Source organism: Ornithorhynchus anatinus, chromosome 5, assembly GCF_004115215.2.
Source record: "Ornithorhynchus anatinus isolate Pmale09 chromosome 5, mOrnAna1.pri.v4, whole genome shotgun sequence".
Taxonomy (NCBI): domain Eukaryota; kingdom Metazoa; phylum Chordata; class Mammalia; order Monotremata; family Ornithorhynchidae; genus Ornithorhynchus; species Ornithorhynchus anatinus.
In genome coordinates this window covers 38,373,029-38,390,928 of record NC_041732.1, presented here as the reverse complement: position 1 = coordinate 38,390,928, position 17,900 = coordinate 38,373,029, and the positions used below count along the sequence as shown (strand labels likewise).

At 43.7% G+C, this 17,900-nt stretch overlaps 1 protein-coding gene across 7 annotated transcripts in view; it reads right to left on the bottom strand.

Moving 5' to 3' along the window:
- The window catches only part of TACC1 (transforming acidic coiled-coil containing protein 1), a 111,931-nt gene that overhangs the window by 50,451 nt on the left and 43,580 nt on the right, over positions 1 to 17,900 (bottom strand). For 2 of the 7 annotated variants that reach the window (XM_029064341.2, XM_029064338.2), the window contains exon 2: positions 2,095 to 2,210. The exons of 2 other annotated variants lie outside the window; for them this stretch is intronic. Coding sequence is in view for 4 of the 5 variants with exons in the window: in XM_029064338.2 (XP_028920171.1) it covers positions 2,095 to 2,210 (116 nt within the window). In the remaining variant the exon portion in view is untranslated. Of the gene's footprint in view, positions 1 to 2,094; positions 2,211 to 3,521; positions 4,080 to 17,900 lie in introns of those variants that run through there. 3 more of the 7 variants (XM_029064340.2, XM_029064337.2, XM_007667391.3) reach the window with 3 other exon arrangements.

Genomic DNA, 17,900 nt, shown 5'->3' with positions numbered 1-17,900 from the left:
TCCCTGTTCTGCCACTTCTCTGCTGTGTGACCTTTGATAAGTCATTTAACTTCTCTGTGCCTTGGTTACCTCATCTTTAAAATGTAGACTAAGACCGTGAGTCCTGTGTGGGACACGGACTGTGACCAACCTGATTAGTTTGTATCTACTCCAGTAATGAGTATAGACCCTGGCACATAGTAAGTGCTTAATAATAATAATGTTTGTTAAACGCTTACTATGTGCAGAGCACTGTTCTAAGCACTGGGGTAGATACAGGGTAATCAGGTTGTCCCACGTGAGACTCACAGTCTTAATCCCCATTTTACAGATGAGGTAACTGAGGCCCAGAGAAGTACAGTGACTTGCCCACAGTCACACAGCTGACAAGTGGCAGAGCCAGGATTCGAACCCATGACCCCTGGCTCCCAAGCCCATGCTGCTTCACCTACAAATGCCATAAAAAACCCCACCTATAAATACACCCTAAACACTTTGGTATTCATCCCACCCCCACAGCATTTATGTACAAATCCTTATACGCTCGTGCTTCCCCCAAGCTTTATTTTAATATCTAGCTCTCCCACTGAATTGTGAGCTCCTTGAGGGTAGGGACTGTGTCTATTTACTGTACTCTCTGAAGCACACACAGTAAGCATTCAGTGATAACCATCATATGACAGGGACTCCATGTTAAGGAAACAGAGGCAACTGTTCGAGCATCCTTACCAAAAGATACTTGGCCAGAGCAAGATACAATTAATGCCAAACAACTTAGGAAATTATCATTTTATCTATGTTTAAGGTTTGTGTACATACAGATGGGAAGAATGACTAAAATGAGTTTTATGAAGCTGAAATCTTCTGTACCTTTATTGCAAAGACATGCCAGAGCAAAGTTATGTATACTAAGGTAGTGAGAGACAACCAGTGATTGTATGTCCCAAAATGTCTTAGCTTTAGGAAGAAGCTCTTAAAGAAAATTAGGTCCCCTTTGGAGCAAGAATTCTTTCTCAACTAGAACCTTCTCCAGCTTTAGAAGAGATATTAGATTTGTTTGGTTTGATCTGACCCTAATTCTTCAGGAGGGAAAGATCAGTTCAGCTAATTCTCAGTGAATTAACTGAAATCCACAGAAAACTCAAGAGCTTCAACCTTCTCCCCTACCAAGATGATCCAATTTTATTTTCAGCTCCTCACCCTGTCCTTGCCTACTATGACAGAGGAGCTCACAAAGCAGTGCAAGAGCCAAAAGGTGGAAACAGGAAGAGAGGCAGTAAACCTGGTTAATCCACCACCTGGATAATCAGGGAATGAATAATCAAAACTAGTTGCTCCTGGGTATAGTTTCCTATACCGACATATCCATCAAACTTGCAGGTGATACAGCAGAAGAAAGCTGCAGTGGAAAAACCACAGTAGCATCAGTTAAGAATGTTAACTCCTCTGATTCACTAAAGGAAATGTGAACACCAAGCAGCCTAGGCACACAAATTAATGGGAGCAGCAGAAACTGCTGTAGGATAAGAATAGGTCTGAGAGGCAGTGGTTGGAACAAGAAAGAGGGACGGGGGTATTTAGGCCTGGAATTCCTAGACACAGTGAAAAGCATACATCATCCTTATGTGGAGGAGGGGTACGACTAAACAGTCTTAAAATATCTTTTAGGCTCCTCCATGCTCCTTACCAATCAGTGGCAATCACAGCCTGCACAACTTCCTGCTCAGCTTTTGCTCCTAGCAAATGATCAACCCCATATTCAAATACACCTCAGGTCAATTCAAATAAAGTGAAAAAAAATAGCCTAGGCTAGGGATGGGGGAAAAGGCACAGTCTGATAAAATATCAAACAATATATTTCATAGAAAAATACTGCCACTTCAAGGAGAAAAAAAATGAACAGTCTGGCAAAAAAAACCACCACATTTTCAGGAAGTCAATATCATTATGAAGTCATTTGCTTGGGTGGTGGATCCTGGGGACATATTATTAAAATATAAAACACCCTTTTCCCTCCCCTTTTCCCTGCTTAATGCATTTCCCTTCCCACCTCCTAGGATTTTATTTTAGCCCAGGCAAAACAATGTAGAGCAGAAGATTCACATCTCTCTTTACCTGGGGTATTGGCCCGAGGTCCATTTAATGCCCGTGATGGATCACTGAGTTCCTTTTCAAGTGACCGAATGGGTGTTTCCGCTTCAGGGGTCTCAAAATTACCTTCAGAATCCGAGCTGCCAAGTGGGGGGGAAAAAATGAGGAATTACCACTTTCCACACTAGTTCTGACACCTTGCATGATTTTTAAAAATTCCGGTAAGTCTGAGCCCAGCATTTCGACCGACCCGGCAGATCGCATCCTGTGGCTGTCACTCATTTTCTCTGGGTAGAGCACACGGGGCAGGAGAGCAGGAGGTTACTATGAAACGAGATTGCAGCCCCTTCCATATTTCCCTCTTGGGGGTTGTCTGACACACCAGTTGAGTACTTGTCCTTGCGAGCTTTGTGCAACATCACTTTGAGTCTGAATTTCTCCCCTCTCTCCTCCTACCCAGGCTGTTTTTCCAGATTCATGGTCTAGTTGGAAAAAACATGGGTCTGGGAGCCAGAGGACCTGGGTTCTAATCCTAGCTCTGCCACATGTCTGCTTTGTGACCTTGGGCAAGTCATATAACTTCTGTGCCCTCATCTGCAAAGTGGGGACTCAATACTTGTTCTTCCTCCTGTGGACTGTGGGCCCCATGTGGGACCTGATTACCCCACATCTACCCCAGCTCTTAGTACAGTGCTTGGCACATAGTAAGCACTTAACAAATACCACTCCTATTATTACAGATATCCATGAGGTGTCTGAAAACAGTCAATCAACGGTATCTGAGTGCTTACTGTGTGCAGAGCACTGGACTAAGTGCTGTTTTCTTGCAGATGGCATCATCACCATCCCAGAGAGGTCACAGCCCCGGACCTTCTCTCACCTCTAAACAAACCCCTACCTGCTTGGGAAACAAAAAAGTTCTGATCTGAAAATGCATTCCACCTGGAATTGACATCACACCCGATGGCAGCTCAGCTGAGACCACCATTTCAAGGAGGCCTGCCACGCTTCTTCCTTCCCACCGCTGCAATTGCAAAGGCCCTTCCTTGCCAGGCCCTGGAATCTCCTAGGCTGACCACCTCCCAACGGGAATTCCGCGTTTCCCAGGACTGGGAAGGGGGGAATGGGCACCACCACTCTATTAGGTGCAGCGTCTGCGGAGTTTAGGAGGGAAGAGGAAGGAGATTGGTCGAGAAAGGAGGAAATTCGGTCAACATTGCAGATTCCGTTTGCATTCAGGAAGCTAGTCGTGGCAAAGAGGGGAGGGCAGAGGGGGGTTGGGGGGGTCCACCAAAAAGAGGGAGCAAGCCCTGGGCAAATGCACGGGGAGGCATTTGGTTGCCCCATGGAGTAGAGCAGGCTGTGAACGCAATTGCACGGGGGAAGCGGGAGGGGTGACCCACGAAATGCAATCCGGAGCCCGAGGGAAGAGGGAGATGCTGCATACTTGCCTGAAACTCAAGGATTTGGTCTCCGCTTGGGAATCCTCCTCCTTCTCCTCCTCGCCTCCGCCCCGTACGGCGGACCAAGTCCATCGCGCCCACTGGACGGGAGAGAGGATCTGCCAGGGGCTGAAAGCCATGAGCGCAGCCTTGCCCGCTCCAGCTCCTCCAGGCTCAAAAGGAAGAAAATCCACCCACCACCCCCTCCTTTTTTTTTTCTTTCAAAATGGAGGGGACCGGTGACAAAACGCTTGCAAAAATTTCGAGCGGAGGCACGGATGTGGTTAAATGTGCACCCTCGGATCCCCTCCTCTTCTCGGCTGCTTCCTCTGTGTCGGTCAGGCTGCCTAGGGTCCTGGCCCGGCCGGCTTGCAGAGGAACCTCTAGCTCCAGGCAGCCCGGGAATTTGGCTTGGATTTTTGCCTTTGCCCAATCCGCACCCTAATTTCTTCCAGATTTTTAGGGATCCGGACGAACCCTCCTCGGTGAAAGTCTTTCCACCTTGTCCCTGCTCATCCTGGCTCTCTCCCGAGCCTTAAAATGCTAGAAATCAGCTGGCTGCCAGATAACAGACAATCTCCTAAGAGCCTCCCCTCTTTGGACTGTACTATTGTGGCTGGCAGGGAGGAGGTTTGTGTCGGAGGCTTTGATGTTGGTCGCCCTAGCAGACGATCTCCCCTCTCCCCACTGGCCTGAAAAGGGACCTGACTCATTGTGGGAAGAACCGCGTTCACTATAGGCAGGGTTGAGTTTTTCTGGGGGGAAGGAAAATTCGAACTAAACCACCACCCCACTCCGTCGTAACAGAAAATCAGTTTTCCGAGCCCATACATAGTCTGTTTTTGCCTACAGAAAAAACCTTCCACCGCCCATCCCCTTACCTTTCCCTGCAGCTGGACTAAGTTATTTACCCAGCGCTGGGGTAGGAGAATATTTGGTTTTATGCCAGTAAAGCAAGCGTTTACCATGGGTCAAACATTGGGGTGGCTAAATGTTTCAGGTTAGACCCAATCTAAGAAGGGAAGTGTAGGATTTAATTCCCTTTTTGCAGTTGAGCAAACTGAAGCACAAAGAAGTCAAATAAGAACACAGCAGGCAAGTAGGAGAGCCGGGATTAGAAGCCAGATCCTCTGACGCTCAGGTGCGTGTTCTTTCTTCTAGGCCTTGGGAGTCAAAGGATCCATAACTGGACAACTCTATCTTTCTTACTGAAGATCGCTGGAGTCCAATCGATATGGAACACTTCACCCAGCTCATTTTCGGCCCCCTCCCCCGCAATCCACCCAACCCTCCCAGGCTCAAAAATTCCTAAGCATTTCTGGAAAAAATGTGCTTTCCTAGAACTAAACCGTGAATTTTCAGGTGAGCAGCAGCAGCCTTGTCTTGTACAAAGAAGCATGCAAATAAGTGGTTATCAGATGGTCACTTTGAGTGAATTCCTGAAGCCTGATCCGATTAATTCTAGGTTCATACTCTTGCTCACCCTCTGCCTCAGTTAAGCCATTTTAGCAGCAAGGCAGCATGCCTGGAGAAAGCAGGGTTAAAAATAAAACCCTCATTCCCAGAGGTAGGGGAAGAACAGCTGAGCTCCCAGGTTTTCTCCTTCTTCCCTTCAGGAGTTGCTTCTCCCAGTCAGTTACACCATGCAACTTGTGTAATAATGATCACTGTGGCATTTAAATGCTTACTGTGTGCCAGGCACTGTACCGAATGCTGGGTTGATATAAGAAAATGGGGCTGGACACATTCCCTGTCCCACATGGGGCACCCAGTCTCAATCTCCATTTTACAGATGAGGTAACTGAGGCATAGAGAAGTGAAGCTACTTTCCCAAGGTCACAACACAGACAAGTGGCAGAGCCAGAATTAGAACCCATGACCTCTGACTCCCAGGCCCATGCTCAATCCACTAAACCATGTTGCTTCTCTTTCTCAACCATAATAGTAATAATTGCAATATTTCTTAAAGGCTTACTATGTGCCAAGCACTGTTCTAAACACTGGAAAAGATACAAGATAATCAGGTCAGGCAGTCCCTGTCCCACACAGGGCTCCCAGTTTAAGAAGAAGAGAGAACAGGTATTGAATCTCCAATTTATGGGTGAGGAAACTGAGGAACAGAGAAGTTAAGTGATTTACTTAAGGTGACTCTGACAGGCAAGTGGCAGGGCCAGGACTAAAACTCAGGGTTTCTGACCCCCCGTCTCATGTTCTTTCTAGTAGGCCACACTGCTTCGCCTCCCAGCACTATACCATTAGGGCACATGGTTGTGAGTATTAAATTCCTTTATTAATAAACTTCACCCTTGAGGAACTTAAGCAAAAGGTTTACTTCCTAGACCTCAGACGCCTAGAGCCCTGGGATGAATAGGTAGGAATTCAACACAAGATGCCACATCTAACCTAAAATCCTTTTGGTAGCAACTGCTTATATTTTGTTAATGTTGCAGCCTCAGCTTCACTGAGCAGAATGTCTGCAAATAGATACCCAAATCACCAAGTGAGATGTGTGTGTGTTTTGGCAGTTGACAGATTTGTACTCTGTGAACAAAAAGAACCCCCATCTGCCTACTCTCGTCTTGTCTTCCCACTTATGGGATTGCTCCGAGCAAAACTGAGACAGCGTAAATATTCCCCTTACATCCAATAGTAACAGAGGTCGAAAACACTCCTATGCAATCCTCAAATGAGTTGCCAGAGTTAAAAGGCCTGCTTATCAATTAGAAATTTAAAGGCATGTTAAATAGCTTGTCTTTTATTTAAAAACAAAATTAAACCTAATATCAGCAAAGAAAAGGTGCTGGGCAGAAATTTTGCACTCCATGTTTGGAAATATATCCAAATCACACACCTGGTTTAATACATTGTTTTGCACTGCAAGAAACAGGAAGTACAAATTAGTCTCAGTCCAAAACAAGGTTCACATATTGTTTTGCAAAACCGGTGCAATTCAAGATTGCATACATTTTTTTTAATCACTTAAGGAACAAAAACAGTTTGAACAACAGCTCCAAGTCCTCCTTTTGATATTAATGGATTTGTCATGTTGTAATCCTCTTGCAACCCGAAGGCCACCAGGCCCTGATTGTTGCTGCAATTGTCTACTGCAGTTGCCTACGGGTAAATTAACCAGTATCGACCGGCAAAAGAATTTCTCCAGCACAAAAGTTGTCTGTCACAAAGGACACTCCCCCTCCCCCAACCTTAACTTCTTTAAAACACACACACACACACACACACACACACACCCCTTCCTACTGACTGGAGGAGACATTAGAGCCTGCTTCTGTTGCAAAAGTAAAGTGTTGGGGTGTTGGGATTAACAAATTTCTATACACTCTAGTCTGTTGGACAAGGATCAGGATAGCCTGGGCCAATCAGAAGGAGGATTGTGAACAGCATTTTTCCATTATCAAGGCAGCACACTCAGTACGGCCAAGAAAACAGCCTACCACCAACCATGAAAATGAGAAGGCCAAATGGAGGCAGCGTGGGGGAGGTGTGTCACAAGGGAGCTACAGAAACACAAAGAGATTGCATTGCTGGAAAAGGGTCCGGGGTGGGTAGATGTGTTCTTGCCCAGTCTTTTGAATGCCCAAGAATTTGGGGTGCAAAATACATTGTTATCAGAATTGTGCTCATGAGTAGGGGTATCAATTCAGGGGAAATTGTTCTCTCCCAAATTAGGGCCACGGAAGTTAAGTTCTTACCCATGGCTGCCACAGCATTTTGGACAGGATGGGCACTTTTGGAGCTGGATGGGGTTGCCAAGATGGCGACAACTCTTTTCCAATTTGACCACCATTCTTGGACAGACTATCCTGAGAGTGAGGGAGCCCAGGCCTGTTTTGTTTTTTTTTAATGGTATTTGTTAAACACTTACGGTGTGTCAAACACTGATCTAAGCTCTGAAATAGGTACATGTTAATTAGGTTGGACAGAGTCCCTGTCCCACATGGGGCTAACAGTCTAAATAGGAGGGAGAACAGATTTTTGATCCCCATTTTACAGTTGAGAAAACTGAGGCACAGAGAAGTTAAGTGACTTACCCAAGGTCACACAGCAAGCAGTTGTCAGAGCAAGGATTAGAACCCAAGTCCTCTGACTCCCAGGCCTGTGCTCTTTTCAGTAGGCTATGCTGCTTGTGACTCCCAAGTCAAATCATGAACTAAAGCTTATGAAGCTATCTTCCACTCTCTCATACTCTCTCATAAGTATCCTGAAGTAAAGGAGGGAAGGGAGAAAGGGGCAAAGTAGTCCCCATCCTATCAGGAGTGACCTGTTGTCTCCCTGGCCAGTGATATAGGAGATGTGGCTGGCCTGTCTCACCTACTCCTGGAGACAGTGAGCCATACTCCTAGCCCATGCCAGCACTGGTATATCTAAGACCATGAAGACATGGGGATGAAGACTGTGAGCCCCACGTGGGACAACCTGATCACCTTGTATCGCTGTACCACCAACCCCGCCCCCCGCCAGCGCTTAGAACAGTGCCAGTGCTTTGCACATAGTAAGCACTTAAATTCCAACATTATTAGAGAAGCAGCATGGCTCAGAGGAAAGAGCACGGGCTTAGGAGTCAGAGGTCATGGGTTCTAATCCTGGCTCCATCAACTGTCAGCTGTGTGACTTTGGGCAAATCACTTGACTTCTTGGTGCCTCAGTTACCTCATCTGGAAAATGGGGATTAAGATTGTGAGCCTCAAGTGGGACAACCTGATTACCCTGTATCTACCCCAGCGCTAGAACAGTGCTCAGCACGTAGTAAGCGCTTAACAAATACCAACAATATTAAGACCAGTTAGTACTCTCCACACAGTAAGCGCTCAATAAATACAGTTGATTGACTGACAGTCCAGGCTGTCTACCTGCACCCTACTACTGGTTGGATCCCTTTCCCACCCGCTTCCCCTGCAGAAAGGCTGAGCTCTTCCTCCTAACACAGTGGGAGACCGGTGCTGGTGAAACAAGCTTGCCCTATCTAAACGGCTATTGAGCTGGTCCAGGCACTTGTCATATCCCAGTTTGACTAATGTATTGCTTCCTTGCCTGCAGTCTCTCCTCGCTCTAATCCATGCATCACACTGCTGCCCAGATCATTTTTCTAAAACAATGTTCTCACCACTCCTCCTAAACCTCTAATGAATGCTCATTCCTTACCACATTAAGCAGAAACTCCTGGTAATTGGTTTTAAAGCATTCAGTCAGCTCTGTCCCTCCTAATTACCCACTTTCTTTTCCCACCACGCCCCCACTCACTCTCTTCATTTCTCTCAGGATCATTTATTTATTGTGTCTCATGCTGATCTCTCCCACCAACCACCCTAACTAGAGCTCCGTTTCCCTTCATATCCAACAGACTACAGCTCTTCCCATCTTCAAAACCCTTCTGAAATCACATCTCCTCCAGGAGGTCTTCCCTGATTAGTTTCCAATTTCCCCACTTTCTATTTCCCAATCCCCACATCATTACTTTCATGCTACTGAAGTGCTCACAACAGCTCATACCACTTGTGGGTATATCTTGCAAGCTCCTTGTGGGCAGGGAACAGATCTGCCAACATACCACTAAGCACTAAGTACAGTGCCCTGCACACAATAAGCTCAGTAAGTATGATTGATTGATTTATACTCTTACTTATCTGTAATAGCTTTAGTGTCCATCTGTTCCTCTAGATTCTAAGCTCCTTCAGGGCAGGGTTCATGTCTACAAATCCTATTGTATTCTCCAAGTCCTTATACAGTACTCTACACACAGTAGATATTTGTTAAGCACTTCATATGTGCCAAGCACTATGCTAAATGCTGGGGTAGGTACAACCCTATTTATTTTGTTAATGAATTGTACATCGCCTTGATTCTATTTAGTTGCCATTGTTTTTACGAGATGTTCTTCCCCTTGACTCTGTTTATTGCCATTGTTCTTGTCTGTCCGTCTCCCCCGATTAGACTGTAAGCCCGTCAAACGGCAGGGACTGTCTCTATCTGTTGCCGACTTGTTCATCCCAAGCGCTTAGTACAGTGCTCTGCACATAGTAAGCGCTCAATAAATACTATTGAATGAATGAATGAATGAATACAAGATAATCAGCTCCCACATGGGGATCACAGTTTAAATAGGAGAGAGATGGGGCATCGAATCCCCATTTGGAGCTGAGGGAACTGAGGCACAGATAAATTAAGTGATTTGCCCAAGTTCACACAGCAATTAAATGGCAGAGTCAGAACTCTCTGACTCTAAGGTCTGTGCTCTTTCCACTCGGGCATACTGCTTCCCAGGAGTTCTCAATAAATAATTGATTGATTGATTGTTTGAAGTGTCTCTGCCTCTTCCTTCACATCTCTGTCTAGATTTCTCTGTTCCGTCCCTCTCATCACCCCTGAGAAGGCTTGGGCCACTTTGTCTGCTGCGTATACTTGGCCAAGTCACATCATTTCTCTGTGCCTTCGTTACTTCATCTGTAAAATGGGGGTTAATACTGTGAACTCCATGTGGGACGTGACTGTGTCAAAGTTGATTAGCTGGTATCTTTCCCAGTGCTTAGTACAGTGCTTGGCACATAGTAAGCCCTTCACAAATACCATAAAAAGTGTCTCTCACTCCCTCTCAAAATGAAAAGTTGGCTCCTGAACTCATGGCAATTAAAAGAGAAGAGCCCCACAAAGACCTTATAATTAAATAAGAAACTACAGCAGCAGCAAACAGCTTGCAAAATCCTGGAATCATTAACTTGGAGAACCATCATGAGCATCTGTGGCCTAGCTATAAGTGAAAATTGCAGCATCCCTCCTATCCTTTTCAGAGCACAGATTTTACTTTAGGTCCAAGCAAAGTCAGAATACTTCCATCCTCCAGATGGTGAAAATTCCCAGGATCCCAGGGCTCTCAATAGGTTTTCCAGAGGGGAGGTGCTTGGTTCGTCCGGCATGACATCGTGGAGGGAGAAGGTGGGAGAAGATAGAATGAGCCAGAAAAAAATACACATGCTACTCACCCCATCTGGAAAAGTTGACCCATTCAAACCTGTCATTGAAAGTATAAATGCACCTTGGCTACAATTCCATTTCAGTCTTCAAGGGCATATTTTCATGTCAACTTTAATAGTGGAAAAAGGGCATGAATACATTTTATGAACATAATGTGTTGTCGGGGTCAGTCTGAATGGAAAAATCAATGACTGCATATTATAGAACGCTAATTAACAGATCAATGGCTTGGTGTTGCACTACATAAAACTGTCCCAGCACCAGCAACAACTTTGAAACTTTGAGACCACCTTTATATCCCCTTTCCTGCTCTCCAAGACCCTCACTGCCTATCATATCGCAAATGAAAATTCATTCATTCAGTTGTATTTATTGAGCACTTACTGTGTAGAGAGCACTCTACTAAGCACTTGAAAATATGTTTCCCAGGTTAAAAATGAATTAATCAATCTGTTGTATTTATTAAGCACTTACTGTGTACTAAGCACTTGGGAAATCTAGAAATATAGCCCAAACATAGAGTACTAGTTAAATTGAATTCTCCCACTGCAGACTTTATCCTGAAACACCACACTGTAGATCAGTTTCATTATTTTTGGTCTTTATCATATGATAACTATGTACCACACACTACACTGTGTGCTACATGCAGGGATCATTTCTCTGTGCCAAGTTTTGTGATCTATAAAATGGGGAATCAATACCTGTTCTCCCACCTATTTAGACTGTGAAATCCAAGTGGGACACAGACTGTCCCCCATCTGATTATCTTGTATCTACCCAGCACTTAGTACAGTGCAAGACATATTGTAAGAGCTTAAAAATACCACAATTATCATTATTATTATTATGATCATTACCACAGGCTTGTCCATTCTCAAATGGCCCTAAAAAGGGAGGCTGAATGGAGAAGAAGGCTCAACTTGGTTGGGTTTGGCCCTGAATGGCTCAACTAGGCCATATGCTTAAGATATAAGGGCTGATCTGAACCTGGTAAGGCAATCATCTTCCCTGGATGTCTTTGGCATTCCAAACTTCAGAGCTGCTCTGTTAGAGAAACCTAGGAAATTTCAAGTGAACTTTAGCTGTCCAATCCCAAATTTTCCAATACATTTGGTCCTCTAGCATTCATTCCCTTTCTTCCCCACCAATCTTTTTTTTTAAAATAGCATTTGCCATGCACTGTATTAAGCGCTGGGGTAGATACAAGTTGATCAGGTTGGACACAGTCCATGTCCCACATTGGACTCACAGTCTTAATCCCCATTTTAAATATGAGGTAACTGAGGCACAGAGAAATTAAGTGACTTGACCAAGATCACACAGCAGAAATGGCGGAGGTGGAATTACAACCATGTCCTTCTGACTCCCAGACCCATGCTCTATCTCCTAGTCAGTCAATCTTATTTATTGAGCAATTACTGTGTGCACAGCACTGTCCTAAGTGCTTGGGAGAGCACACTATAATAATAAACACACATATTCCTTGCATATCCCCAGTTACTTCATCTGCAAAAGCTTACAGTCTTAATCCCCATGTGGGACATGGAGTGTGTCCAAACTGATTAACCTGTATCTACTCCAGCACTTAGTTCAGTGCCTGGCATATGGTACATGCTTAACAAATACCATAAAAAAAATACTGGAGTTGAAACAGCATTAATTTTACAAACTTTCACACCAAACAGCAACTCATAAATCTGAGAAATCAAACTTGAAAGTTTCAGGCCAATTTTGTTACAGTGTCTCAAGTGTGGCAATGCCTCAATACGTTTTAAAAATAGATATATCTGATGAGAAAAGAGAATAGAAACATCAATATTAGGAAAGATGATGGGGAGGTAATTTTTGATTATGGTCTCCCCTATTCCTTTTCTCCCAGTGGATAGATATCCTCCAAGAAGAATAACAAGAATTAAGATGTCAGATCAGATTTCCAAAGTGTTCCCTGTCCTCCCATAAGGTGGGGGCAGGGGGAGAACCCCACATTAAGGAAAACATGTGGTGTAATAGAAATCCGGTGTCCACTTCAGTGGGCATAATTGTTTCTTTGAACACCAAATTATGTTCTGACCAGACAGAAATGTATTATCAGAGAATGATCCCTAATCCTGCCTTAACATTCTAGTCAAAATGCAGAGTGAAAACTCACATTATGGAAGGACTGAGTATATGAAAAATGAACTTAATAGATGTGAGGGAGTTTTAAATAAGATGATAAAAAAAGAATAGGGAAAATTCAATGGGAAAACTGAACAAATACATATACTGAATATTTTTAATAGAGTTTTTTATACTTCATAGTTGGAAAACAGACTGTTTAAAAATGTTTAAACATCTGGGACCACTAGGGATAGATAAAAAATAAATAGATAAAATGTAAAATCCCACTATGAAGTCTGTAAAAGTTTTTATTAGAATTACAATTTAAATTTTAAGTTTAATAGCTACAAGGCAGAATGTTATCTGGAGAGTTGTTTCATTAGATTTTCTGTAAAATTGACCTTTCACACAATCACATCTTTTTACAAAGTCCCAATAAAACACAAACTATCAACAACTCCAAATGCACTGTAGAGCAAATATCCCAAGCATCTTCCCACATACTTTCCTCCAACTACAAAATTCAGAAGTTAAAAAAAGTTGGAGCTGAAATGAAACTACAAAAAAATGAAAGAAAATAAAAATAAAAAGTTGCAGTTGCGAAGCAGTTGGTTTAGTGAAAAGAGTAATGGGTCTGTCAGAGGATTTGGGTTCTAATGCTGGCTCTGCCACTTGTCTGCAGTGTGACCTTGGGCAAAGCACTTCACTCTGCCTCAATTAACTCATCTGTAAAATAGGATTAAGATTGTGAGCCCTAAGTGGAATAGGGACTGTGTCCAACATAATTATTTTGCATCTCCCCCAGTACTTAGTAGAAATGCTTGGCACATATTAAGCACTTAACAAATATCCTTTTAAAAAAGGCATGGAACTGTTAATCCATTTACAAGACTGCTCTTCAATGGATAAAGATTTCAACTTTCCAGCTAAGCAGCAGGAGATATTTACAAATCTCGATGATCGGGAATATCATCTCCTCCTGAAATTATGTTAGTAGGTCAGGTATGCATTATTTATCCCAGTTGAACCCAGGCTGGTCTGGGCAAAGACTGCCAGAAGACCCTTGCAGAAGACTGGGCCTAGTGGATAGAGCATGGGCCTGGGAGTCAGAAGGAGCTGGGTTCTACTTCTGGCTCTGCCTCCTATCTGCTGAGAGACCTTGGGCAAATCTATTAACTTCTCTCTGCTTCAGTTTCCTCATCTGTAAAATGGGGATTAAGACTATGGTGTCCACTCCACCACTTAGTATGGTGCCAGGCACATAGTAAGTGCTTAACAAATACTAAAATTATTATTAATATTATAGATACAGTTGGAGAAGACTCCTTTCTGCTATGACCACAACGTGTAAAACTTGACTGATTCATCCCTGGATATGTTTTTCTTGTGGAAGTTTTCCCTGTACTCATGATGCCTCCGCTGTGTACAGGCTACAAAACGTAATGGGAATGTTAATGATAATTATGAATAATAATTGTGGTATTTGTTAAGTGTTTATTTATGTGCCAGGCACTGTTCTAAGCACTGGGGTAGATACAAGATAATCGGGTTGGATACAGTTCCTATCCCAGAGAGGGCTCACAGTCTTAATCTCCATTGTACAGATGAGGCCACTGAGGCACAGAGAAGTAAAGTGACTTGCCCAGGTTACACATAGCAGACAAGTGGTGGAGCCAGGATTAGAACCCATGTTCTGACGCCTAGGCCTGCACTCTATCTGCTAGGCTGCTCATCGCTCATGTTTCTTCACAGGGATGCTTTTGCGCTGACAGCTCCTCTCCTTTTTCTAAAAGAGTAGGCGACTTCCCCTCCAACCCACCAATCCCAATTTGGTAATCCCAACCAGGTTTTCAGTGGATGCCGATGGTAGAATCGGCTCTAGATCAGTAGCCAAACAGGTTTGGGAGAGGCAAAAAACAGACTTCTGGAAAAGAATACCAATGTTGAAAGGAGATTCTTGGAAGCTGTCAGATTGGTGAGGTTGGTGGGTTTGCTTAATTATAGTTTGTTCCTTAAATTCGTATAGAAAATAGGATTCCATTGCCACCTTGATTCACTTGATTAAAAAAAAAACAACAGTAATCCCTTTAGGACTAAAACTTTTCAAGTCATATCTTAGGATAAAATGTACCGCCTTCTATTCTCCCACTATGACAATGCTGCTTTTTTCACCATTTCGGACAAAACAAGTTGAAATGAGGGCAGGATTATATTGCATTGGGGCCCTTTGGGGAAGGAGATGTGTAGTAGGTCTTCTGTTCCTGCTTCAGACTTCTTTGCTCCCGCTCGGGAAACAGGGAAACAAAACAAGCAAAAGAGTTGGTGAGATGGAAGTAGGAAAGACAAAATCTATCCTTCCCTCTCTTCTCTACCAACAAAGTGGGTTGAGGGAGGAACCTCGATCTGGTTTGTACTCAGGAGCTCTTGGTCCTTATGTCTGTGGCTGAAACTTACTTGCGACTTGCCTCCAAATCCACAAATCCTTCCACCAGGGTGTCTATCCACCACTACTGTTTTTCTAGCAATTCATAGCTCAATCTTCTCATTTGAAATTGTGCTTTAGAATCTGAAAAAAACAGCAACTGAGGGGGTGGGATGAGGAGTGGGGGGGATCCAAACCAAACAGTACAAAAGAAGGAACCCAATTTTCAGGGATTTGCAATCAGTTCTTTTAGTCAGGATTTTGGAGTCTTGAACCTCAGTTTCTTTTTCAGAGGGTTGACATCCCTTGTCCTGATGAGATGATGAGAGTGGGGCTCTGTCTGACTGAAACTCAAGTCTGCCTCCTTCAGTTCTCCTTTATTTCTAGAGAAAGGAAATGCAGAGCTTAAAAGCTTATTTTTCCTACACTCAGCTGCACTGACTCACTACAGTACATTCCAAGTGCTGCACATAGTAAGAGCTCAATAAATACTATTGAATGAATACAACTTGACTTATCTAGTCTTGGATCTTGAGGCAGTTAACATGTCTACTAACTGTTATATTGTACAAGTGGTTAGTTTAGTACTCTACCACAGTAAGTGCTCAATAAATATGACTGATGGATTGATTCACTCTCTTATGGCTCCTTTCCCACTGCTTGCAAACAAGCCCATGTATTCCCTAACCAAAAAAAACCCAACCCTCCCTTGATCCCACAGCACCCTCCAGTTATCATCCCATCTCCTTCCTACTACTCTTCTCCAAACCTTTTCTGTGAGTTCTTTACACTTACTGCTTCCATTTCCTCTCCTCCAACTCCAACTCCCTCCTGAACTCCTGCCATCAGTCCACTTCCCTTCTTACCAAAATAATAATAATAATTATAGTATTTGTTAAGCACTTACTATGCGCAAAGCACTGTTCCAAGTGCTGGGGTTAAAAAACAAGGTAATCAGGTTGTTCCATGTGTGGCTCACAGCCTTCATCCCCATTTTATAGTTGAGGCAACTGAGGCACAGAGAAGTTAAGTGACTTGCCCAAAGTCACACAACTGATAAGTGGCAGAGCCGGGATTAGAACCCATGAGCTCTGACTCCCAAACCCTTGCTCTTTCCACTAAGTCATGCTACCAAAACCAATGGCCTTGACTCCATCTTATTCCTCCCTGATATTTCAGCAGCCTTCAACAGAGTGAACCACCCCCTTCTCCTGAAAACATTATTTAACCTTGGTTCTACCCTCACAACATTGCTAAGATCCGTCCTTTCCTCTTCTTGCAAACTGCTACTATTCTGGACCAAGCACTTGTCTAATCCCATCTTGACTACTGCATCATCCTCCTTGCTGACCTCCATGCCTTCTATCTCTCCCCTCTCCACTCCATACTTCACATATTCCCATTCCTCAAGAACTTCCAGTGGTTGCCCATCTACTTCCATATCAAATAGAAACTCCTTATCATTGGCTTTAATGCACTCAATCACCTTACCCCCTCCTACCTTGCTTCATTGATTTCCCACTGCAACCCAGTCTGCACATATTGCTCTTCTAATGCCAACTTATTTACTGAACAATGATCTCATCTATCCCACCACCAACCCCTTGCTCACATCCTCTCTCTAACCTGGAACTCCCTCCCCCTTCATATACGACAACCCATCACTCTACCCACCTTTCAAGCCTTTTTAAAATACCATCTCCTCCAAAAGACCTTCCCCAATTAAGCCCTCTTTTTCCCTACTCCCTCTCCCTTCAGCATTACCTACCCACTTGGTTCTATGCCCTTTAATCACATGATATTCATCCTACCCTCAGCTCCACAGCACTTATGTACGAATCCAGAATTTATTCATTTATATTAACATCCATCTCCCCTTCTAGACTGTAAGCTCCTTGTGGGTAGAGAATGTGCCTACCAACTCAATTGCATTGTGCTCTTTAAAGCTCTTAGTACACTGCTCTGCACACAGTGAGGGTTCAATAAATGCAGTTGATTGTTCTGGGCATAGTAAGCGACTCAATAAATCCTTTGATTGATTGATTCTCAGTTTCTTTAGTAGCCTCTGCCTCCCACCTTGTAACTGTGGTGGTTCCTCAATAAACAGCTCTGGGTCCCCTTCTATTTTCCATCTACACCCTCTGGCAAACTCATTCACTCCCGTGGCTTCAACTACTATCTCTACATCATCAATGCTCAAAACTATCTCTCCAGCCCTGATCTCTCTCATCTGCAGTCCCTCATATCCTCCTGCCTTCAGGACCTCTCAATTAATCAATCTATATCATATTTACTGAGTGCCTATTGTGTGCAGAGCACTGTACTAAGCACTTGGGAGAGTACAATGTAATCGAGTTGATAGACACATTCCCTGCCCACAAAAAACTTACAGTTTCTACTTGGATGTCCCACCAACATCTCAAACTTAAATACGTTCAAAATAGAACTCTTAATCTTCCCACCCAAATTCTGTCCTCCCCTTCCTTGACTTTCCTATCACAGTAGACAGCAACACCATCCTCCCTCTCTCACGAGCCTGTAACCTTGGCATTTCCTTTAACTCATCTCTCTCATTCAACCCACATATTCAGTGACACCTTATCCTATTAGTTTTATTTCCACAACATCTCTAGAATCTGCACTTTCCTCTCCAGACAGTGACCACACTGATCCCAGCACTCATCATTTCCCACCTCCTCACTGGCCTCCCTGTCTCATGCCTCTCCCTACTCTAGTCCACATTTGACTCTGTTGCTTGAATCACTTTTCTGAAAAAAACATTTAGTACATATCTCCCCATTCCAATGCTTGCTCATCAACCTACAACAAAGAGAAACTCCTTAGCATCAGCTTTAAGGCACTCAAACACCTCTCTC